Genomic DNA, 25422 nt, shown 5'->3' with positions numbered 1-25422 from the left:
GTTACATAAAAATATGTTCATTATCCTACATTTTTGCCATAATTTTTAACCTCTTGCTGTCACTTTAATTGGAAAGGGAGATTGATTTCTTCTTCGTGTAATAAATTTCTGTTCCAGACAAGTTTCAGACCATTTCGTTCTAATTTTTCAGTTTTGAGGATCATGGATATCTGGCCGAGAGCTTGAAAACTTTTCCTAAGATCAAGTCACCATGGCTGTGGAACCAGATCTAAACTAGTAATTATCATTGCTTATTATTAGGATGTTTTATCTCTATAAAATATCAAGTATAACCAATCATACTCCATCAAACTAACAAACCACTTGTTTTAAGTGTTGAAAATAGTTGTAGTTTCAACACCAGAACAGTTTGAATCAAACTTAGAATACAGTTGTTCTCATTCTGGAACTAACTCGCGTAAACCGGTGTACACTAGATCTATTGAGACTAGGAGATGTAAGAGTAAGATTAAGGTTGGTGTTAGTCTAAGAAGTTGCAAGAATCTATCCGGCCGAAAATGAGATAGCGTGACGAGCAGACGGTGTACCTTATCTAAAATTACTCTATGAGTATAGTATATAATACATAACTCATCTGGTGCGACCAAAAATCTCAAACAGACGTTAACTAACCTAGACTTAGACAAAAATTAGAATAGAATTAGACAAATACAACATTTCAAAAATGTTATATGACAAAAACTTAGTAAATATGTCTCTACGCCTCAATAGATCACATCCAATATTCCGAACAATACGAGAACTACCCGGTATTGGAAGAAGATCTCGAACAAAAGACGACATACGACTAGGAAGAAATCTTCCAATCGATTTCATGATTGTACGACAAAAACGAAATCAACCTTTTGTATTTAGAGTACTACCAGCACTAAGTTCAAATTTTCATTTACTGACCTAATATTTTGAAGAATCATCTTCAATAATCTTCCATGGAGCTAAACTTAATAATTATACAATAACAACTATAAAAACAACAATTGTCGTTTTCCTTAAATCAGGTGTAAATTAAATAACATCTTGAAAAAATAGTTAGTATAAATCATAAATCGTTAGTATATATAATTCATCTCTTCATCCCAGCTTCATCACCTAAAACATAAGAGTAAATCTCAAAAAGTAACAATCATCAAAAGACAACTTCTTGACCACTATCCCGAAGATATTTGTAGTCTCACATCACAATATGGAATCTACACAATAGAAATCAAATAACCAAATGCATTTCATGACAGATATCTTATTCAAGCTGATGACATAGATATTGAATTTTAAAAGTTTTTACACAATACACAAAAGTTTTTTCAAAAGTAAACAACGCCAAAACTGACAAAAGTAAACTGAATATTCACAAATGATGTATTCTCACTTATCTATAGCTATTTATCTATATCAGAAATAAAAGAACCTCAAAGCGATTCACCAACTTAAACATCTCGATATACAATTGTACGACAAGAAAAACACACATTTTCAAAATTTTTAAATGCAATCCGAGAAGATCAAACAAGTAATGACTTGAGACAACATGTTAAACACGATTTACAAAACAATCTTAGCATGGTTCTTAATCGATTGTTTTAGTCATAATAGTTAAATTTTTGCACAAGCAAGAAAACAATTTAGACCACAAAATACAGATGACGAAACCGTACTATAAGAACAGTCAGATTATGTTTGGGACCCTGAATGGTCTCATGAATCATTTGCTAATATACCAACAGATATTTCAAGTCAAGCAATTAGCACAATCTCTATTCACAAAGACTATGTTAGAGTATACCCACCTACAAATGACGCAACAATTTTAAACCAAATTCATTCTTCACTGAAAGAACAGGAAATAAGAGTTTAAACTTTACATTTATAAATAATGACAACTTAAATGGAAGAAGAAATTTCAAAAAACAAGATATACAAATCCATCACGTTTTGCAAGCGAAGAAATAGTTGAAACAATAACAACAACAGAAGCACAATGAAGCATTTCACCTATTCAACCCAATTTTACCACACCAAAACTAAAAAAACCGACGTTACAACGAACAATTACACAATCCACAGTAAAACCCTTTCTTTGTGTTGCACAAAAATGTCCACAAACGGATTATCAAACGTTTCGACCAGCAACAAAACCATCATACAAACAAAAACACCACAAAAAAAAATATTTTTCCAGATGCCAAATGCCGCGGAATCACTACAGATGACTACAAATCCGTACCTAATGGGTGGATCATCAAAATCATCAAATCAGCCAAAATGATATTTACAGGCACACATCCTGAAAACTCTGTAGAAGGTTACCTAAATGCAGTCACAGCAAATTTGATTTTAAATGTAGGACCTGAACCAGTAAACACGACATTTCATCAAAATTGGATTCATAGACGCACAGCCTTAACCCAAACCACACTTGACGGCGCAGCCCAAAAATGGCTTTCAGTTTTACCTAGAGAAAAAAAATCAGATTGGAAAAGATTCACACAAGAGTTCTCAAAAATTTTTGTTTCAGAATGAAATAAACAACATCAAAGAGTTTTATGCAATGAGATTCGTAGACTACCAAAAGAATTAATTAAACAACTTGCGGTAAGAATTGTAACGCTAGTTCAAAAAGCATACTCACTCAATACTCATGATTATAAAAAGACAGATATGACAGAAATTCTACTGATGACTCTCACACCTCAATTACAAAAAAGAGAGCATCTCGTCCTTCCTCAATCCGAGAATTTAGGAAACTAGTAAAAAAACTAGAACAAGCAGAGATCACTTTGAAACTAGAAGAAACGGAAAACCTAAAGTTACAATATGTCAACAACATCCAAATCACTAATTCATAGATAAACATCATTAACGGCTCTGATACAGAATTATCTGAAAAAATCACTGAAATCTTCTTGAGCATCTACGAGAAAAACCCAAATTTTAAAGGCAAACCATCATTCAAAAAATGCGTAATTTTTGCCGACGATACGAACACAGCATTGCCAAATGCAGACAAGACAACAGGATAACCAAAATAAACCACAAAAATAAAGAGAAACAAAAAAATCATTTCTTCGGTACATGAAAAAAGATCAAAATTTACTCAACAAAAACAATCATAGTAATGATAGTTCAGGAAAACCACTTCAAATAACTCGAATTACTCTAGACAACAATCATCTTAGAACCCAAATTATCGAGGACGATCACCAAATCAAAGAAGTTCACGAAACTTCTCCCAAAACAGATATAGTCGATCAAACAGTCGAAATAGTCAATGTCGAAATAACCATTCAAAGTCAATTCGAATATTCCTGATTTTTTTTGATTCCAGTTCCCGTTTAAATTCTAGAAATGGAAAATAACCAAATAAAGGATCTAGAAACTCTTCATACAAAAGAAATAAAATTTATTCCAACGATAGGAACAGAAACTTTTCAATTGATCGAAATCTTAGTTATCAGAATAATAGATCACGCGATTATTCCAACAAGAGATCAAACCATCACAGATCAAAATATAACAAATATCAAAATGAATCACGCGATAATTCACAGAATAGAAAGTTATACAATAGACAAAGAAGCTACTCTCAGTCACCACATAGGAATAACAAACGTTAGCAAAATTAACAACAAAATTATAAGAGTAAAGAGTAGCACACCTAAACATCAAAGGGAAATAAAATAGGTACAAACAACTGAACAAACTCAACCAGACCCCCTGGTATTGACAAAAACGAAAGCACAGAATTGCAATTAAATCACATCAATTGCGAATTCTTAGAGAGCGAAAGTGACACAGAAATTACAATTTCATTTAACATGATACACGTTGAAAATGACTACGGACCTATTATACACGAACAACCAATTTATTCCCATATCTATCAAAACTAAGACCATCTTCTTTTAAACTATTATACAAGACCTATAACCGGTAACAAAACAAAGGAAAAATAGAAAAAAGCAGAAGAAATACAGAAGAAAAACCCACAGAATGCTCAAGCACAAATAACATTTATCAAAAGAAACCTATAGAACCGCAGTTACAAAACGGAAAAATCTGGACAATCCCACTTCTTTTAGAAAGTCCAAAATGCAAACACTTTCAAACGCCAGAACTTGAAATAGGTTTTTTAATAGATTCCGGAGCGGAATCGAACATCATCAACATTGCCACTTGAAATGAAATAAAATTTCTGCATCCAAAAGTAATGCACTTCAAAACAACACGCAGACTAGCAACCGCACAAGGATCGACCTTAACCAACTATGGAAAAATACAACTTTTCCTTGTTCCCACTCGAACAATGGAAGAAAACAAACTCATGAGCAAACCAATTGAACAAACCTTCCACATCACAGATATAAAACATGAAATCATCGGAATAAAATTGATTACTAAATATATACCAACTATAAACATCTTAAATAGCAGAATTCACAAAAAAGAATCATACACGAGAATGAAAAACACAGCTTTATCATTTTTTCAAAGATTGAACAAACAACCAACACTTTTCTCTTAATTTAACGCTGTTTACAATCAGGAGCGGAAACCACTATCAGGTGACATTCATAACTTCTCAACCAAACAAGTTCACCAGTATGATAAAGAGCAACAGCAACAACAACTCCTTATTTCTGACCTTGAATTCAGACCAATTCATAGTTTTTTCCGAAAAAAAAATTTATCTATCAAATACACAAAAAACTCAAACTGAGATATGATTTTATATATATATAACAATTAACTACATAAAATAAGCCTACCTCTAGGACTATTATGTTATCGTGAAACTAATGCGACAATTTTTTCCACAAAAGAAATAGCGTATAGAATAAATAATATTTACAACTATTAGATATATGTCAATCAACAAATCTTAATGAAGAATTATCAATTAAAAATATAATAAATAAAAAAAAAACGAAACGCAGATTTTTTCACAAAAACACCCTACTTTAAACCAACATTTCAAATATCAAAATACACTGAAGAACAACAAAAATTATTCCTAAACGTGCTTAATTTTGAACACTCTCAAATAACACGAAAAAATTTTGAACAATTAGCTGACCTATTTTTAAAATACGCAAATGTTTCCGCAACATCTAAATTCGATGCAGGAAAAACGAATTCACCATTAAATTTACCTCTAAAACTTGATGCAGTTTTGAAAAAACAACGAGCAAATAAAGTCCCAAAATAATAATCATAAATGCATTTTCAGCATTTATGAGTGAAATTTTCAGACCACTTATACTAAAAAAATGCAATCACATATTTCGACGATGTTTTTATGCAATCACAAACAAAAGAAGATATGTTCATTGTCTTGGAAAAAAATCATCAAGTATCATTACACAAAAACATGAAAGCAGTTCCGGATAAATCACAATTTTTTCTAACACGAGTAAAAATCCTTGGTCATATTATAGAAAGAAACTCCATTAAAATCTCGCATAGATGCAATCCAAAAAATCTAACCACCTTCGAAGAAAAAGAAAAATACCAGAAATTGTTGGAATGTTAAACTTCTTGAGTAAATACGTATTTAAAATACAGTTATACTTAAGACCATTTTACAACATCCTTAGACAACAGAATAAATTTGAATGGACAACAGAACACCAAACACGATTTTAAGAAATCAAAAAACTTCTCCTGGAACAGTTATCAAACACTACTCCAGATCCCGACCAACCATCTTACGCCGTGTGCGACGTCTCAAATTTTGGCATCGGCGAAACATTATTACAATCTCACAATGGAACAAATAAAATGAATCTCATTTCCGCAAACTTTAGACAACTCACACAAGCTGAACATAGACTCTCCAATCTTATGAGAGAGTGCACAGCCATAATATATACACTTACAGAATATGATTTTTTAATACTTGAATCTAAACATCCAACAGTTTTATTTTCAGATCACAAACCAAAATCCTTTTTTTTTACACAAAAATCAAACCCAAACCATAGAATTTATAGATTTCAACTAATTTTACTGAAGTTCCCAAACTTACATATAATTTGGACAGCAGGAAAAAACCTCGCACTACCCAATACTCTCAGTAGAAACACACCGCCTAAATTGTTAACAAAAAAAAACAAAAGTTGAAATTCCACAGAATATTAAATTTTTCCTTGCACAAGATGAAACCTCACCAAGATTACAATGAAATATGCAGTAAGAACTGACATAGATCAACCACAAATAAATAAACTACAGCATTTTCCACTATATCTAGACTGTATAAACAACCACTACGAAGTAGACCTACTAGGAAATTCTACATTGAAACTGATATACTCTTCATGGATTAAAAACATCACAGCGAAAACCATATAAACAAAAGTTATAAAAGAAAAGTCTATTCCCTTTATTACAAAAAGAAAACCTCACTGATATTATAGATTTATCAGGACCACCAAATAGAGACTCAAAATATGTAATAAACCATATTTTTAAACTCCATGACCCACTAGATACAATACTCCTATCAAAAATGAAATTGAAAACGTTTTTCTCCCAATATCAGAAAAAATAAGACTCGAGTTAGTATAAAAACATCAAAAACTTTGCCCAGTCTTTAGACAATTAAAATTTTGGCGAAAGTATAAAACAAAGCCAAATAAAGCCGATATCACCATTCTAGGAAATAAAACTTTTCTTAGATATTCCAGAAAATTTAACAATACTTCTATCAAATAAAACACAGATATTCTAGAAGACAAAACAACTGAGATCAAAGTACCCTACCTACCTTTAGGTATGATGCTAACAGATTTTCATACCTCTCACTCTTTACACTTTGAAGGACACTCAGGAGCAGAAAAAAAAACATATTCAAATTTTTACAAAAAAATTTTACTTCCCAAATGCACCAAAGTCGATAAAAGTAATATGCAATGATTGCATAACAGGTCAATTGAACAAACCGTACCAAACCAAAAACAAATTGCAGAAAAACAAAATTTGAAAGGACAAAGTCTATACTTCAATCACAGAATTTCATTCGATACAAAAGGACCAATATCACCATCCTCAGAGGGAAAATCATATATAATGGTCATAGTCGATGCATTCACACACTAGGTAGCACTTAACCCAGTACCTCATTGTAAAGCCTGTTATGCATAATCAACACTTTTTGAACACTAGTTACAGACAATGACACTGAATTTATAAACAATGAAATCTTTACACTATGCCACTTAAAAAATATTGAGCACAAACCACTTACATCTTATGCAATTTGGACTTATGGATTAGTCGGAGGCATGAACCGTTAATTACAGGAATATCTCAGATGTATCATTAACGGAAATGACACACGATATACTGAATAGTCAACAGATGTAAAACTATTCGCACTATCTTATAACTCACAAATAACAACAACTTTAAGACTATCACCCTATGAAGTGTTCCGAATATGAAACCGATAATGTTCACAGCTAATTCTTCAAACAATACACAAGGGCATTGTCAACCCACTAAAGAATCAATATAATACAATCTACCACTATATACCCACGATGAAGATAAGTTTCTCCATCCACAAACTCTAAAATTAGCTGCCGGTACACATACCGAATGGATTTTAAACAGAGATAGAAAAACCATAACGAAATCTACCAGAAATTAGCAAAAAAAAAATGTTACAAAAACAAAATAATGTTAGCCAAATAAACTCCCGATTTGTCTCAGCTACAAACTTGAAAATCGGAACATACGTTTTAACTCCAATTTTTACAACATAAAAAGGAATTTCTAATAGTTACAACAATTACGAAAACGACCAATAATAAATGATAAACCCACTGATGTAACATACAAACTTACAGGCCTAAATAATGAAGAAATCGTTCAACACCGAAACAGTCTTTCACTTTATTATTCAAAAGAGTACGCCCTTCGCGAACTGACTCACTTATACTTTTTTTAGAGGACTTAAAGTTCTTCAAAATAATTCAGATCACGTACAAAATCAAAGCACTGATAAAAACCCGATCAAAAATTCCATTAGATAAACGAATCCCATTTACGCAAACTTTAGACTACTCACACAAGCTGAACTTAGACTCTCCAATCTTATGAGAGAATGCACAGCCATACTATATACACTTACAGAATATGAATTTTTAATAGTTGGATCTAAACATCCAACAGTTTTATTTACAGATCATAAAGCAAAAATCTTTTTTTTTTAACACAAAAATGAAACCCAAACCATAGAATTTATAGATTTCAACTAAATTTAATGAAGTTCCCAAACTTACATATATTTTGGACAGCATGAAAAACTTCGCACTAATCGATACTCTCAGTAGAAACACACCACCTAAATTGTTAACAATAAAAACAACAGTTGAAATACCACAAAATGTTAATGTTTTCCTTGCACAAGATGAAACCTCACAAAGATTACAATGCAAATATGCAGTAACAACTGCCATAGATCAAGCACAAATGAATAATCTACAACATTTTCCACTGTATCTAGACTGTATAAACAACCACTACGAAGTAGACCTACTAGGAAACTCTACTTTCGAACCAATACCATATTCTTCATAGATTAAAAACAACACACAGCAAAACCAATCAAACAAAAATTATATAAAAAAGGTCTATTCGCTTTAATACAAAAAGAAAACTTCACATGATAATATAAAACGAAAACACAAATATTCTAGAAGACAAAACATCTGAGATCAAAGTACCCTGCCTAACTTTAAGTATGATGCTAATAGCTTTTCATACCTCTCACTCTTTTCACACTAAAGGACACTCTGGAGCAGAAAATACATATTCAAATTTTTACAAAAGTTTTTACTTCACAAATGCACCAATGTGGATAAAAGTATTATGCAATGATTGCATAACATGTCAATTAAACAAACCATACCAAACCAAAAACAAATTGCAGAAAAACAAAATTGTAAAGGACAAAGTCTATACTTCAATCAAAAAAATTCATTCGATACAAAAGGACCAATATCACTATCCTCAGAGGGAAACTCATATATAATGGTCATAGTCTATGCATTCACACACAAGGTAGCACTTAACCCAGTACCTCATTGTAAAGCTTATTATGCATAATCATTACTTTTTGAACACTGGATAGCAAAAATCGATTTACCCGAAATCCTAGTTACAGACAATGGCACTGAATTTACAAACAATGAAACCATTACACTATGCCACTTAAAAAATATTAAGCGAAAACCACGTAAATCTTATGCAATTTGGACTTAGTTGCATAAGATTTACGTGGTCAGAGGCATGAACCGTTAACTACAGGAATATCTCAGATGTATCATTAACGAAAATGAAACACGATTTACTGAATGGTCAACAGATGTAAAACTATTCCCACTATCTTATAACTCACAAATAACAACAACTTTAAGACTATCACCTTATGAAGTGATTTTTCACCAAAAACAACGGAAACCGATAATGCTCACAGCAAATTCTTCAAAAAAAAACACAAGGGCATTGTCAACCCACTAAAGAATCAGTATGTTACAATCTACCACTACATACCCACGATGAAGATCAGTTTCATGATCCACAAATTCTAAAATTAGCTTCCGGTACACATACCGAATGGATGTTAAACACAGATAGAAAAACAACAAAATCTACCAGAAAGTAAAAAAAAACTGTTACAAAAACAAAATATTAATAGCCAATTAAACTCCCGACTTGTGTCAGCTACAAACTTGAAAATCGGAACATACGTTTTAATTCCAATTTTTTTAACACAAAAAGGAATTTTTAATAATTACAACAATTCCGAAAACGACCAATAAAAATTGATAACCCCACTGATGCAACATACAAACTTACAGGCCTAAGCAAAGAAGAAATCTTTCAACACCGAAACAATCTTTCACTTTATTATCCGAAAGAGTACGCCCTTCGTGAACTGATTCACTTATACTCTTTTAGAGGACTTAAAGTTTTTCAAAAATAATTCAGATCACTTACAAAATCAAAGCACTGATATAAAACAGATCAAAAAACCATTAGATAAAAATGAAAGAGAACTTCCCAAACAAATTTCCAAGAAATTAGATAATAAAAAGTCAACTCAAATAGGAAGAAAAAAATCAAAAAAATAGAAGAAAATATTCTATCATAAGAACAAAAAGAAAAATCCCCATATAAAAAATCACCTCGACTTCAAAATCTGCCAAGAAAAGATTACAAAACGTTCATCCCACAATCTATAATATAAAAGAAAGTTGAATTTCAGAAACCTCATTAAAATTAATTACATTTTCACCTCTTGCAAATCTTTTCATTTCCCAAAAATTTTCTCAAAATTCATGCTGAAAAGCACTTGAACAAACTAGTTCAAACTCAGCCAATCAGAAACTTTTCCAAAACATCACCTCATTTTTAACACGACTTCTTTAGCCGACAAACAATCACTTTCAAGCCAATCTCTAACTATAACTAAAGGACCTCCAGGTCAAAAATAAGCCAATCGCTACAAATTGACACCTGAAATAAACAAAGTCTCAATATTACAACCGTTCATATCAAGTAGTACAAAGATCAACAATATTGTCCCAACTTAGAGCCAAAATCCCCTCAAGCAGAAATATTAAATTAGCCTGAAGAACAAAATGAACTTGATCGTTTAGCCTTAATTACAAATATTTCTCAGATTCTCCAATCAACCAATAAATAACAACAAAACTAGGAAAACACTTAGGAGCCCTCAGAATCTTCCTTCATCAAAAATTGCAGAAATCCAACCTACTTGTCAAAAAACCAATAAATAGTCCGACCACACTCGAATTTAGCCTCCAAAATAAAAAATAATTCAAGGAACAAATGCCTTCTTCAATTGCTTCTTTCTCAAAGCAGAACAAGAACTAGAACAAGCAGAGATCACTCTGAAGTTAGAAGAAACGGAAAACCTAAAGTTACAATATGTCAACAACATCCAAATCACTAATTCATAGATAAACATCATTAACGGCTCTGATACAGAATTATCTGAAAAAATCACTGAAATCTTCTTGAGCATCTACGAGAAAAACCCAAATTTTAAAGGCATACCATCATTCAAAAAATGTGTAGTTTTTGCCGACGATACGAACACAGCATTGCCAAATGCAGACAAGACAACAGGATAACCAAAAAATAAAGAGAAACAAAAAAATCATTTCTTCGGTACATGAAAAAAGATCAAAATTTACTCAACAAAAACGTTCATAGTTGTGATAGTTAAGGAAACCACTTCCAAATAACTCGAATTACTCTAGACAACAATCATCTTAGAACCCAAATTATCGAGGACGATCACCAAATCAAAGAGGTTCACGAAATTTCTCCCAAAACAGATATAGTCGATCAAACAGTTGAATTAATCAATGTCGAAATAACTATTCAAAGTCAAATCAAACAGACCTGAATTTTCGTTTGATTCCAGTTCCCCTTCAAATTCTATAATTGGAAAATAATCAAATAAATGCTCTAGAAACTCTTCATACAAAAGAAATAGAAATTATTCCAACGATAGGAACAGAAACTATTCAATTGATCGAAATCCTAGTTATCAGAATATTAGATCCTTCAATATTATAGATTATTCCAACCAAAGAACAAACCATCACAGATCAAAATATAACAACTATCAAAATGAATCACGCGACAAATCACAGAGTAGAAATTCAAGTTATACAATAGACAAAGAAACTACTCTCAGTCACCACATAGGAATAACACACGTTATCAAATTCACGACAAAATTATAAGAGTAAAGTGTAGCACACCTAAACATCAAAGGGAAATAAAATAGGTACAAACAACTGAACAAACTCAACCAGAACCCCTGGTATTGACAATAATGAAAGCACAGAATTGTAATTAAATCACATCAATTGCGAATCCACAGAGAGAGAAAGTGACACAGAAAATACAATTTCATTTAACATGATACACGTTGAAAATGACTACGAAACTAATATATACGAAAAATCAATTTATTCCCATATCTATCAAAACCAAGATCGTCTTCTTTTAAACCATTATACAAGACCTATAACCAGTAACAAAACAAAGGAAAAATAGAAAAAAAGCAGAAGAAATAACAGAAGAAAAACCCACAGAATGCTCAAGCACAAATAATATTTTTCAAAAGAAATCTATAGAACCGCAGTTACAAAACGGAAAATCTGGACAATCCCAGTTCTTTTAAAAAGTCCAAAATGCAAATTTTTTCAAACACCAGAACTTGAATTAGATTTTTTGATAGATTCCGGAGCGGAATCAAACATCATCAACATTGCCACTTGAAATGAAATAAAATTTCTACATCCAAAAGTAATGCACTTCAAAACAACACGCGGACTAGCAAACGCACCAGGATAAACCTTAATCAATTATGGAAAAATACAATCTTTCCTTGTTCCCACTCGAACAATGGAACAAAACAAACTCATGAGCAAATCAATTGAACAAACCTTCCACATCACAGATATAAAACATAAAATCATCGGAATACCATTTATTACTAAATATATACCAACTATAAACATCTTAAATAGCAGAATTCCCATAAAAGAATGATACACGAGAATGAAAAACACAGCTTTAAGATTTTTTCAAAGATTAAACAAACAACCAATACTTTTCTCTAAATTTAACGCTATTTACAATCAGGAGCGGAAACCACTATCAGGTGATATTCATAACTTCTCAATCAAGCAAGTTCACCAATATAATAAAGAACAACATCAACAACATCTCTTTATGTCTGACCTTGAATTTAGACCAATTCATAGTTTTTTCCGAAAAACAATTTTATCTATCAAATACACGAAAAACTCAAACTGAGATATGACTTTCATTTTTATAACAATTCACTATATAAAATAAGCCTACCTCTAGGACTATTATGTTATCGTGAAACTAACAAGACAATTTTTCCCACAAAAGAAATAGCGTAGAGAATAAATAATTTTTTACAACTATTAGATATATGTCAATCAACAAATCTTAACGAAGAATTATCAATAAAAAAGATATTGAGTAATGGAAAACGAAACGCAGATTTTTTCACAAAAACACCCTACTTTAACCCAACATTTCAAATATCAAAATACACTGAAGAACAACGAAAATTATTCCTAACAGTGCTTAATTTTGAACACTCTCAAATAACACGAAAAAAATTGAACAATCAGCTGACCTATTTTTAAAAGACGCAAAAGTTTCCGCAACATCTAAATTTGATGTAGGAAAAACGAATTTAACATTAAATTTACCTCTAAAACCTGATGCAGTTTTCAAAAAACAACGAGCAAGTAAAGTCCCAAGATATTAATCAGAAATGAATTTTCAGCATTATGAGTGAAATTTTCAGACCACTTATACTAAAATAATTGCAATCACATATTTCGACGATGTTTTTATGCAATCACAAACATAAGACGAAATGTTCATTGTCTTAGAAAAATATCATCAAATATCATTACACAAAAACATGAAAGCAGCCCCAGATAAATCACATTTTTTTCTAACACGAGTAAAATTCCTTGGACATATTATAGAAAGAAACTCCCTTAAAATCTCGAATAGATGCAATCCAAAAACATTAACCATCTTCGAAGAAAAAGAAAAATACCAGAATTTTTTGGAATGTTAAATTTCTTGAGTAAATACGTATTTCAACAGAACACCAAACACGATTTGAAGAAATCAAAAAACTTCTCTTGGAACAATTATCAAACACTTCTCCAGATCCCGATTAACCATTTTACGCCATGTGCGACGTCTCAAACTTTGGCATCGGCGAAACATTATTACAATCTCACAATGGAACAAATAAAATGAACCTCATTTCCGCAAACTTTAGACTACTCATACAAGCTGAACTTAGACTCTCCAATCTTTTGAGAGAGTCCACAGCCACAAAATATACACTTACAGAGTATGATTTTTTAAAACTTGGATCTAAACATCCAACAGTTTTATTTACAGATCATAAACCGAAAATCTTTTGTTTACGCAAAAATCAAACCCAAACCATAGATTTTATAGATTTCAACTAATTTTACTGAAGTTCCCAAACTTACATATAATTTGGACAGCAGGAAAAAAACCTCGCACTACCCAATACTCTCAGTAGAAACACACCGCCTGAATTGTTAACAATAAAAACAACAATTGAAGTAGCACAAAATATTATATTTTTCCTTGCACAAGTTGAAACCTCACCAAGATTACAATGAGAAATGCAATAAAAACTGACATAGATCAAGCACAAATAAATAATCTACAATTTTTTCCACTATATCTAGACTGTATAAACAACCACTACGAAGTTGACCTACTAGGAAATTCTACATTCAAACCGATACCATACTCTTCATGGATTAAAAACAACACACAGCGAAAACCAATTAAACAAAAATTATATAAGAAAAGTCTATTCCCTTTAATACAAAAAGAAAACCTCACTGATAATATAAATTGATCAGGACCACCAAGTAGAGACTCAAAATATACAATAAATTATATTTTTAACCTTCATGACCCACTAGATACAATACTCCTATCAAAAATAGAAATTGAAACGTTTTTCTCCCAATAACAGAAAAAATAACACTCGAGTTATTCCAAAAATATCAAAACATTGACCCAGTCATTAGACAATTAAAATCTCGGCCAATTAAAGCCGATATCAAAATTAAAATTTTCTTAGATATTCCAGAAAATTTAACAATACTTCTATAAAAAAAACACAGATATTCTAGAAGACAAAACATCTGAGATCAAAGTACCCTGCCTGCCTTTAAGTAATGATACTCTTTTAGATCACTTACAAAATCAAAGCAATGATATAATTCCGATCAAAAAACCATTAGATAAAAATGAAAGAGAACTTCCCAAACAAACTTCCAAGAAATTAGATAATAAAAAACTAACTCATATAGGAAGAAAAAAACAAAAAATAGAAGAAAAAAATCAACCATAAAAACAAAAAGAGAATTCCCCATATAAAAAACATATCGACTTCGAAATCAGCCATGCAAAGATTATAAATGTTTCATCCCACAATCTATAATATTAAAGAAACTTGAATATCAGAAACCACATTAAAATTAATTACATTTTCACCTCTCGCAAATCTTTTCATATCCCGAAATTTTTTTTCAAAATTCATGCTGAAAAGCACTTAAAAAAACTAGTTCAAACTCAGCCAATCAGAACCTTTTCTGAAACATCACTTCATTTTTAACACGACTTCTTTAGCCGACAAACAATCACCTTCAAGCCAATCTCTAACTATAACTAAAGGACCTCCAGGTCAAAAATAAGCAAATCGCTACAAATTGACACCTGAAATGAACAAAGTCTCAATATTACAACCCTCCCCCATCAAGCAGTACAAAGATCAACAAAATTGTCCCAACTTAGAGCCAAAAACCCCTCAAGCAAAAATATTAAATTAGCCTGAAGAACAAAATGAACTCGATCGCTTAGCCTAAATTACGAATATTTCTTAGATTCTCCAATCATCCAATAAATAACAACAAAACTAGGAAGACCCTTAGGAGCCCTCAGAACCTTCCTTCACCAAAAATTGCTGAAATCCAACCTACTTGTCAAAAAACCAACAAATAATCCAACCACACTCGAATTTAGCCTCCAAAATAAAAAATAATTCGACGGAACAAATCCCTTCTTCAATTGGTTCTTTCTCAAACAGTCAACAACTTTCAAAATATTCGTTCAAAACCTTTTTTCATTCCTTTCAAATCTTTTCAAATTTTGTGTAATCTTCATAACCGACATTTTAGAATTTTTCATCCTCTCCCCGATGAAAGCTTGCAATTTTTTCATCATTTTTTATTCCCTAGAACAAATCTACGTTAGTTTTTCCAAATTCCTTGACCACCTTCTCAGTTACGATATTTCAAATAATTATCTAAATGTTCCAACATCTATTCAGTAGAACAGATGTTTTTTTTTCTTTTTATAATCTTTCTCACATTTTCGACATCCCTCATAATGACAATGTGCAAATGTATTAAAAAAGCTATCCTAATTTTCGCATTAACAACGATAGTTTTAATCTGTTTCATTAAAAAATATTACAATAAACACAAAATTTCTTCCTAAATAACATCCTCAAAAATTTTCAAAAATTGCCAATCAACAACCCCGACACCAGTCCCCACCAACAACGTCCCACCAACAGGACCTCCAACAACATCAACAAATAGTCTAACAAACAACTCCCAATCATCAACACGCATCTTTTTTCATGACAATCCATACACATTTGAAGGAAGACACACACGATTGTCCGAAACACTAGAACCAGTAACTCGCTAATCGTTTCTAAGCGAACCACAATACGAACCATTACTTAATATATATCCAACTCTCCAACAACATTTTAATAGAGCAAAACACCAGAGTCAAAATCAAAACACGCGCGAATTAAACAGATAAATTGTTCGTCCAAGACGAAAAAGAAATTTGCAAACACCCAGAGTTTAATCAACATAATTCACCAATAACAAACTATATAGACCTCTCCAGTAGCAAAATTCAAAGTACTCCCCAGACCCCAACACATTAAGAGACATCGAACATCCCATCAGATTATTTAGGTTCAGCTCCTACATCTGAAAAAGTCCGAGAAAATCTTTTCAATCCCCCAGCCACTACAGAACATCTCCCATTTTGGATGACTCAAGCTTTTACTCAAGGCGAACCAAACTTAGTAAACGACCTTATAGACGTTTCATCTGACACAATTTTGTCATTACCAGAAACTCTTTCACTCCCTTCAACTCGTTCCTTGACTCAAATCTCACAAACACCATTTCCTCCAAACTTTTCTGCAAATCTCGACGCTAGATATAGAGAAAACTCAACAATTAACATACACCTACGATTAGATTGGAATACATTCGTAGCACCCCTTCAATTAATTGGACAATATCACGAAAGTAACACAATACCCAACTGGGCACTAAACAAACTACAAGGTCGACAAGATATCCACAAAGATATACAAGAACATAAAATACAAATACTTACACAAGATTACCTAACACTAAAATTTGTAATCACAGTAAGACTAAATAAAAGAATTCATCATCCCTTATCACTAGCCCCCCCCCCCCCAATTAAAACAGCTCAATCTTTATCTCCCCCATTTATAGCCATCGAAATTATCTACAAATACGATAGATTCACAAAAAAGGCAATTTGATATACATCACTTTTCATAATCAATACCAAGGACTATCATAAACATGTTTCTTCTAAAAATACTAGTTTTCCAGACCCTTCCATTTCTCAATTTCTCAAAACCCGATCATAACAACCCTTCCCCCGAACAGGACCCCTGGATTTACTAGTCACACATTACGACTGTGAAGAAATTGAACAGAAACATTACATGAGTTTGCAACAAAACAAGTCACTTAAAGCGAATCCGAACCACAATCAAAAGAAAGAACAAACATAATAGCTACACTTTACTCAAAAGCACGAGCTACAACACTAACAGGATTGAAAATCACAGCAACATTTTCCGAAAAGAAAGTACATTGTTCCCAAGTTTCAAACGGAAACAAAAACAGACTTGCTAGATCATGATTCTTTCTACCAAAGTAACACCGAAAAACTATAACATCTTAGCCCTGACGATTCTAAAAACGAACTTAAACGATTAAAAGTCCTATCAACCAGCAAATTGGTAAACTGTCAAGTTTTTCCAGACTCTGCACATTAAGCGGAACTTGAAAGATACCAAGGACATATAAACAAAGACGACAAATTTCCCTTCCACGAAGCACATGGAAGATTAACTCACGATCTCCATGATAAAAATTGGATACCACACATTGGAAAAAACAACCCCGTCAACTTGCAAAGCGGACACTAGAAACAAAGGATACCAAGAAATAATGTTTTTGATTGGAAAATACAAGTTGAAAAATACACGAGATTTGAAGGATGACACTATAATTTATCAAGGAATCAGACTCCCTTGCAAAAGCGACCAAGGATACTGCGATCCTACTAGACGAACACAAGCAACAGTTGTTTCGTTCCCAGAAGACACTTGTACCACATTTCAAGTAGCAGAAATACACGCTAGAAAAATAAAATTTCACCAAAAATAATTTTTCGAATCAATCCCTTATGAAGATGTGAATCCTGATCAGAAAGAACAAGAATTTTAAATTTAGAAACATTCATAATACTGAAAATAAATTGACACGTTTCCAAATTTATCACCTTTATGTGTTACCAAAAAAGTGTCACCTTTATATGTTTTTGAAGACAAAAATGTTAAAAAGAATCCCAATATTCTACAAAAATAAAGAACATTTTGCTGATACACTCTCACGAAGAACTTAATTTTGGGATACAGCAGTCCCATGTGGATCAAAAGATAGCCACAATGTAGAACAATTAAATACTGACAAAGAAGAAACTATCTTCTCACACCATATCCTACACTTATGCAAAAATAGTTTTTCGAATCAATCCCTTATGAAGATGTTAATCCTGATCAGAAAGAAAAAGAATGTTTAAGTTTAGAAACCTTCATAATATAGAAAATAAGTTGACACGATTTCAAGTTTACCAAGAAACGGAACTTGCATGAAAATATACCAAACCACTTTATAGAACATAATATTCAGAAATTCTTGTCGATTACGAACAAAGTTTTGACATGAATACAGGAAAAATAATCATACATCCAATGGCAACACATCACTCAACCAGTGAAGAAAGTTCATATATCCCAGTAAACCTCCCAAAAACACTGGAAACATTGGCGGAAAAATAAAACCACAAGACAAAACCAGTACACACTTACAAGAGCTATCGCTAATGAACAACACTCATTTTGGCGCAATTCATCCTGAAATACACCTAGACATGAAATTAGACTACACAATAAGTAGAATCTTTCAAGAAATGTCTTTGACAGAACTTGAAACACTCCATCAAATATGCGAACTTGAACTTACACAAATTTTACTTTCACCTGCACTAGCAGTATCAAAAAACCCTTACGCAGGATACTTACTGTCAGCTAACATATCAAATTTTATCGAATACGAAGGAAACATTTTATGGTGTTACACTTGTACCAAAAACGTATCACCTTTATATGTTTTTGAAGACAAAAATGCTATATAAGAATCGCAATAATCTACAAAAATAAAGAACACTTTGTTGATACACTCTCACGAAGAACTTAATTTTGGGATACAGCAGTCCCATGTGGATCAAAAAATAGCCACAATGTAGAACAATTAAATACTGACGAAGAAGAAACTTTCTTCTCACACCATATCCTACACTTATGCAACCACCAAAAAAGTTTTCACCAGAAAGCATTAGAGCTATTGCCCACAATCCGAATACCGATTTAGAATCGTTCGATATATACTCCAAATCCGACATTCAACATCACATACATAGACAAAAATTTCAAGAATTACTCACAAAAATGGACACTATACAACGGCAATCTATAGATCAAAACCTACGCAAACTTGAAAAAACAGTAGGCATTTCCGAAATATACGCACAAGACTATAGCTGATAATTTAAAGATTTGAAAGATAACATTTACTTAAATGGCGAAAAAAAAACAGACCACAAGATATATCACCGATAAATTTTCTTAGTTTTGTAACATTGAAAAGCGAACTTCTTGCCTTTCTAGGATGGCCCTACTACATGCTAGAAAGATTGACTATTTGATACGCAATGTTTTACTTTCTTGGAATTCTTTTCTCTCTTATAAAAGATATCTACAATACATGCGCAATACATACACAAGTGAACAAACAAGCGAGTGTAGCACGCATATTTTTTGCAGGGTTTTTTGGGTTAATTTCTACATCAATAAACAAAAAGCTTTTAGACGCTCAAATAAAAGAATAAAATACCAAGCTATCAACAACACTGAACTCATATGACGATTCACAAAATAATATAAATACATCGCCTACGGCTAAACAACTACAAAACCTAAATCATAACCATCCCTTATCATTAGTGCCCCGAAATTTCAGAAATATAGCCCTAACAGACCTCATAACTTTGAGATCTAATTATCCACAAAGCCCAATTCAACACATAATAACCCAACAACCCAAAATAGAAGACACCATTGAACAAATTATAGAACAATCACATACCACTATCTTTCATTCTCAGAACAACAATCTTTTTAGCCCACGATGAGCCGCCAAGTTGAAGCACTCCATCGCTCAGTTTCCTACTCAGCCAACCTCAAGAGCAACCTCCACATCATCTCACATTTTGTTTTCACTCCACATCAACCACCTCATGATAACACTTCATCCAGCATGGAATCAGATACTAATTCAAATACAACTGTATATAACGCTATCTCCCAATTTAATAACTCCGATATCGACACACCCGACGAATTTGCCAACTCCGAACCCAGCCCATCTACATTTTCCCAACCTCCCCTTCAGCCTATTCATTCCCAAGTCAAGACTGAACCCCTTTCCCCTCCTTCTTCTATTTCAAATGTAACACACATATTCACGTTTAACCAGTGAACCATCCGACAACAATAGCTCTGTAAATACACAATTATCAGAACTTAAACAACAATTACAGCAACCTCAAACACTAACCATTCACCAACTCTCACAATCTATAATACCATCCAACCCATCAAGCACAACTCCTCTTCACATTATAATCCTTCGCAAAACCCAACTTCCTCATCAACCCAATCCTGTAGTACAAACCGAGCTTACCGAACCTTTAAAAGAAAATTCCCAAATACTCCATTTCTATCTAACCCAGGAACATCCACAACATTTGTCAACCATCCACTTCGCACTAACACAAGGGAATTTCTCCAAATATGTTTACCTTTTCCCCCAGTACACATATTTTCCTTCAGACCCCAATGACGAAAAACCAAAATATGTAAATGAGCACGTACTATACCCTACATTTTCATGGTTATCATTCTGTCACTTTACTAATCCACTCTCGCTACCATTAAATAACACCCCTTAAGACAACGAACTATGCAGCACCCAACTCTATCTCCAACAACAGCACTGGCCCTCAAACATTTCATACAGATAGGATATGAAAAATCACTAATCAAAATTACCGCACCTAAATCTAATGACTATTCTACCGACTACTACGATCATAACGACCTAACGAAGACATCTTTCTAAACGACGACCAGTTTCCTAATCCACAACTAACGGAGAAATTTTTCATATGAACACCCTACATTTTCACCCTCAACACCTAAGAAAAAAAAATACGATAACGTCATTTCAACAGAACTACGTGATATTCATGCTTATGATTCATACTTTAACAAGTTTTACCACTTTTCAATAACCTTTCATTTCCTCACACCCGAAAAAAGTGATTTGCACTGTACACACGAGTTCATGCTACGAATTAGACAAACACACACGTCCACTTACTACCAGTTCATCCAACGCCATTACACTCATAATACACCAGCAGGACAACTTCATCATAGATATCAATACATTACCTCAAATTACACCATTTTTTCTTAATTTCACCTTTTGCATTATAGACACTAACCTAGAAGGCATCCTCCACAATTACGATTCCATCACCCAGATGTATATATTCTGTAACCAAACTCTTCAATGAAGAGGAATCCTGCCCACTAATTGTCCCACCCAAATTCCTTCAGCCCGTTGAAGTCCCAATCCTAGAATTCATATATAACACTCTCTATAATCATAAACTTTATAACCTTATTCAAAAAACACCATATGAAATCTCACTAGCACTGAAGAGCACAACATCATTGAAGCACTCAATTTGCTTTGGCCACATCTTCAAACGAAATACATCATTCGTTTGATAGCTAAATTACTAACCTCATCGGACATTATTCACGACGTTTTTCCCCACGGATTCTTCACCGACGATTAGGTAAAATGAATTATATAGGCTATTAATAAATTTGAACAAAACTATCCATTCTTTTTAAATGTTTTCTTTTTTCTTCATAGGCACAATCATCAATCATCTACAAAACAGAAAAGAGAAACAATAATCCAAAACTTTTTTTAGATTTATAAATTTCTATTAACCAATTTCAATAATTAAAGCAGTAAAATATTCCCGTACAAAGCAAAGAATTGATATATAAATTTTTCCCCCAATGAGGTAGATATTCTTACAATTGAAAGTTTATTGATAATTTCAACCCCAAACCAAGCAGTAAACTTAAAATTTTCAAAGTAGCAAATAAATGAAAATTGCCGAAAAAGCAGTACTAATCTTTTCAAAGACGCTTCTTTATGTTTTAAATATTCTTTCGCCCACAAATTCTATCCACACTCGCACAGCTCGCCCACGAAGAATTATTTTTAAAAATTATATTCATTTTTAACTTTCACTGATAACAACTCTAACCAGTTTTAACACGTTTCAATCTTTCCTTAACCTGGTTGGAAAGGAATGATATAAAAACCCAAACTAACCAATGCAAGCTTACTGAACACCACAAAACACAACCTAAGAGCATGACAAAGAAAAAAACCCACGGTACCCAAACTGGGTTAACACCAGCTTAGAACTGGATAAATTATTCTTTTGAAGACTACTTTTAAGTCTGAACACAAAAGAACAAAACACCAAAAAGTCACCGAAAAACAAACCCAAAACAAACCATTTGATTTTTGGGAAAAAGACATAACTAAGCAAAAAAACCCGTAATATAAAATGCACGAAAGGTTGAACTAAATCAGGACCCTCAAAAAAAGAGAGCATGAAATTATACCCTCATTCCTGCCCTACATAACCCACCAGAGAGGACGTCCTGAGCATGCTCTATAGCCGGCCTCATCCACCGTGCTACATCCACGCTTTGTGCCACCCACGACAAGAGTGAGTGGCTCTTAAAAATAACCGAACTAAATAATAACGCTTTTGCGATAAAAACTAATACAAGATCATGACTAAAAACAAAATTAACAAAGATTTTATATGTAAATAATACAATGCAACATATAGATAACATACAGGCCAAAAACGAGCAGCAAAGAACTTGACAACCAATCACACTCCAACTACGGAATGGCAAGACACACCTGACATGATACCTACAGTCACTAAACTCAAGGGACTTAAAGTATGACTTGGCATCGCAGCAAAGAAAACCCATTGCGACGGAACAATGGCTATCTCGATGTTCAATTATACGTACAGATCCAAGTCACCAGGCACTGCATCCGAAGTCAAACTACATGAAACTCCCGGATGTGATTGGACCCTTGCTATTCCCTAAAATCAACCAGATCAACACTCATCACAACCGATCAGAAATCATAATACAATCTTCCGAAACTATCGTGATAACATCTCTTGTTCAAATCAGAAAAAAAGAACATGCTCGCAACCTCTAAAAAAAATACCATCATCCATCCTTCACTACAATAATACATTGGAAAACTAAAACTCTCTAAACCCCGGACGGGTGGAACCAGATCTAAACTAGTATTTATCATTGGTTATTATTATGATATTTTATCTCCATAAAATGTTAAATACTAACCAATCATACTCCATCAAACTAACAACCCACTTATTTTAAAGTGGTGAAAAAACTTGTAGTTTCAACACCAGAACAGTTTGAATTAAACTTAGAGTACAGTTGTTCTCATTCTGGAACTAACTCGCGTAAACCGGTGTACACTAGATCTATTGAGATTAGGAGATATAAGAGTAAGATTAAGATTGGTATTAGACAAAAAAGTTGCACGAATCTATTCGGCCGAAAATAAGATAGCGTGATGAGCAGACGGTGTACCTTATCTGAAATTACTCTATGTGTGTAGTATATAATACATAACTCAGCTGTCTTGACAAAATCTTGCTTCGTGAAAAGTGTAACAATGAGCTTTCTACTCTTGGTCGAGCAGTTTGGATATGTTCCTAAGATTTTACCAAACGCCATGATTGTCTTGTCAAGTTCTTGCAATGTTTCGCAAAGAAATCCTTCATTCTTGGCTAATCCATGAATAACACTGATCTTAACACTGCAAGTAAACATTTGTTCAAAGCTGTCCTTTTGAGGGGTGGCATTTTGTTAGAACGGATTATTTTCTTAGGTTTTTAAGATCATTGTTGTTCATGGAGTGTCCAAGTACCTGCCACATTTAATAGGGGGAGGGGGTCTGGCACATGTACAGATTACATACGTGCCACATAAAATGATAAGGGGGGGTGGTGAGCTGTCTGTATCAACTTGTTTAGTTGTGTGTGGGGTCAGGGGGTGAGTTGTCCTGCGTGTGGCCTGGTCGACTACAGTGGTCTGAGGGGGAGCGAGGACTGTGGGGTGAAGATGCTGGTTGCTGCTGAAATGGGGGCTACTTATGGCATACAAGTCAATGGCAGCCAATGCGACATGGTCGCCCCTCCTGTGAGTCGACACACTATCTCTCTCTTATTATAAGAGAAAAAAGTACCTAATCTAGAACTAATAAATAGTAAATAGTTAATATTAGTAGAATTCAGAAGAAAAAAAAACATTCTCAAAATGGTTTTTATTTTTCAATAAAACTTAATGCATAATGTGCATATTTTCAAATTCAATTAGTTTGGTTTAATTTGATTTTCTGGAGTATCATAAAATCGGGTTGACATAACCGAAGAATTATGATATCTGATTCTGATGTAGTCGCGTTTAAAGTTTTGTCTGGTTTATAGTTTGAGCTCTTGAGAATTCCAATAAGCTTTCCGAACGCAATTAACCATTAGGCACGAGTACTGATAATGATGTCAGCAAGGAATTATAAGGTTACATCATAACTGCAGTCTTTCATTGATGAGATAGAAGCTTCTTGCTTAAAAACTAGAACAATAAAAATGTTACGTGTTGCCTTTCTAGTCTGCGCCCTGTCCGGAGGAGAGTAACACCCACTGTCTGTTCCTGAAGACCTGTGCCACCATTGAGGACAGTGACACTTCATTCGGGGGCATCTACGGCTCCTTCTGCGTACACATGCACAGTAAGCACAATTCCCAAGGGGCGACAGAGAGGGGAGTTGGTGGGGGGGGGAGGGGAGGTTGATGGGTTTTTATTTAATTGTATAACCCTGTTGTGTGTGGAATCAGGGCGTGAAATGCATTTGGTTGTTTTGTTTTCTAATAAAACAGTTTGTAAAAACCGTTTTGAGTAAAATAATTTTTGACTCCACGTGTAAAGGGCTTCGACGTCATAAATTGTAATTTCATTAGTCTATTTTATAATCATAGTTTGTGTTTTCACTAAACATTACTAAAAACTCGTATCAAGATTTTCTGACCTCTGGAAACCTCAGAAAA

The 25422-nt window shown here is 33.2% G+C and overlaps 1 protein-coding gene across 2 annotated transcripts in view; it reads left to right on the top strand.

The window, feature by feature from the left end:
* LOC134851390 (uncharacterized) overlaps window positions 1–25422 on the top strand; it is a 77237-nt gene that overhangs the window by 37086 nt on the left and 14729 nt on the right. The window contains exons 2-3 of one of the 2 annotated variants that reach the window (XM_063867449.1): window positions 24352–24517; window positions 24986–25106. The exons of the other annotated variant lie outside the window; for it this stretch is intronic. Coding sequence (XP_063723519.1) covers window positions 24352–24517; window positions 24986–25106 — 287 coding nt within the window. The remainder of the gene's footprint in view (window positions 1–24351; window positions 24518–24985; window positions 25107–25422) is intronic. 2 annotated transcript variants of the gene reach the window in all.

This window comes from Symsagittifera roscoffensis, chromosome 7, assembly GCF_963678635.1.
Source record: "Symsagittifera roscoffensis chromosome 7, txSymRosc1.1, whole genome shotgun sequence".
Classification (NCBI taxonomy): Eukaryota; Metazoa; Xenacoelomorpha; order Acoela; family Convolutidae; genus Symsagittifera; species Symsagittifera roscoffensis.
This window is presented reverse-complemented; position numbering and strand designations above follow the sequence as displayed.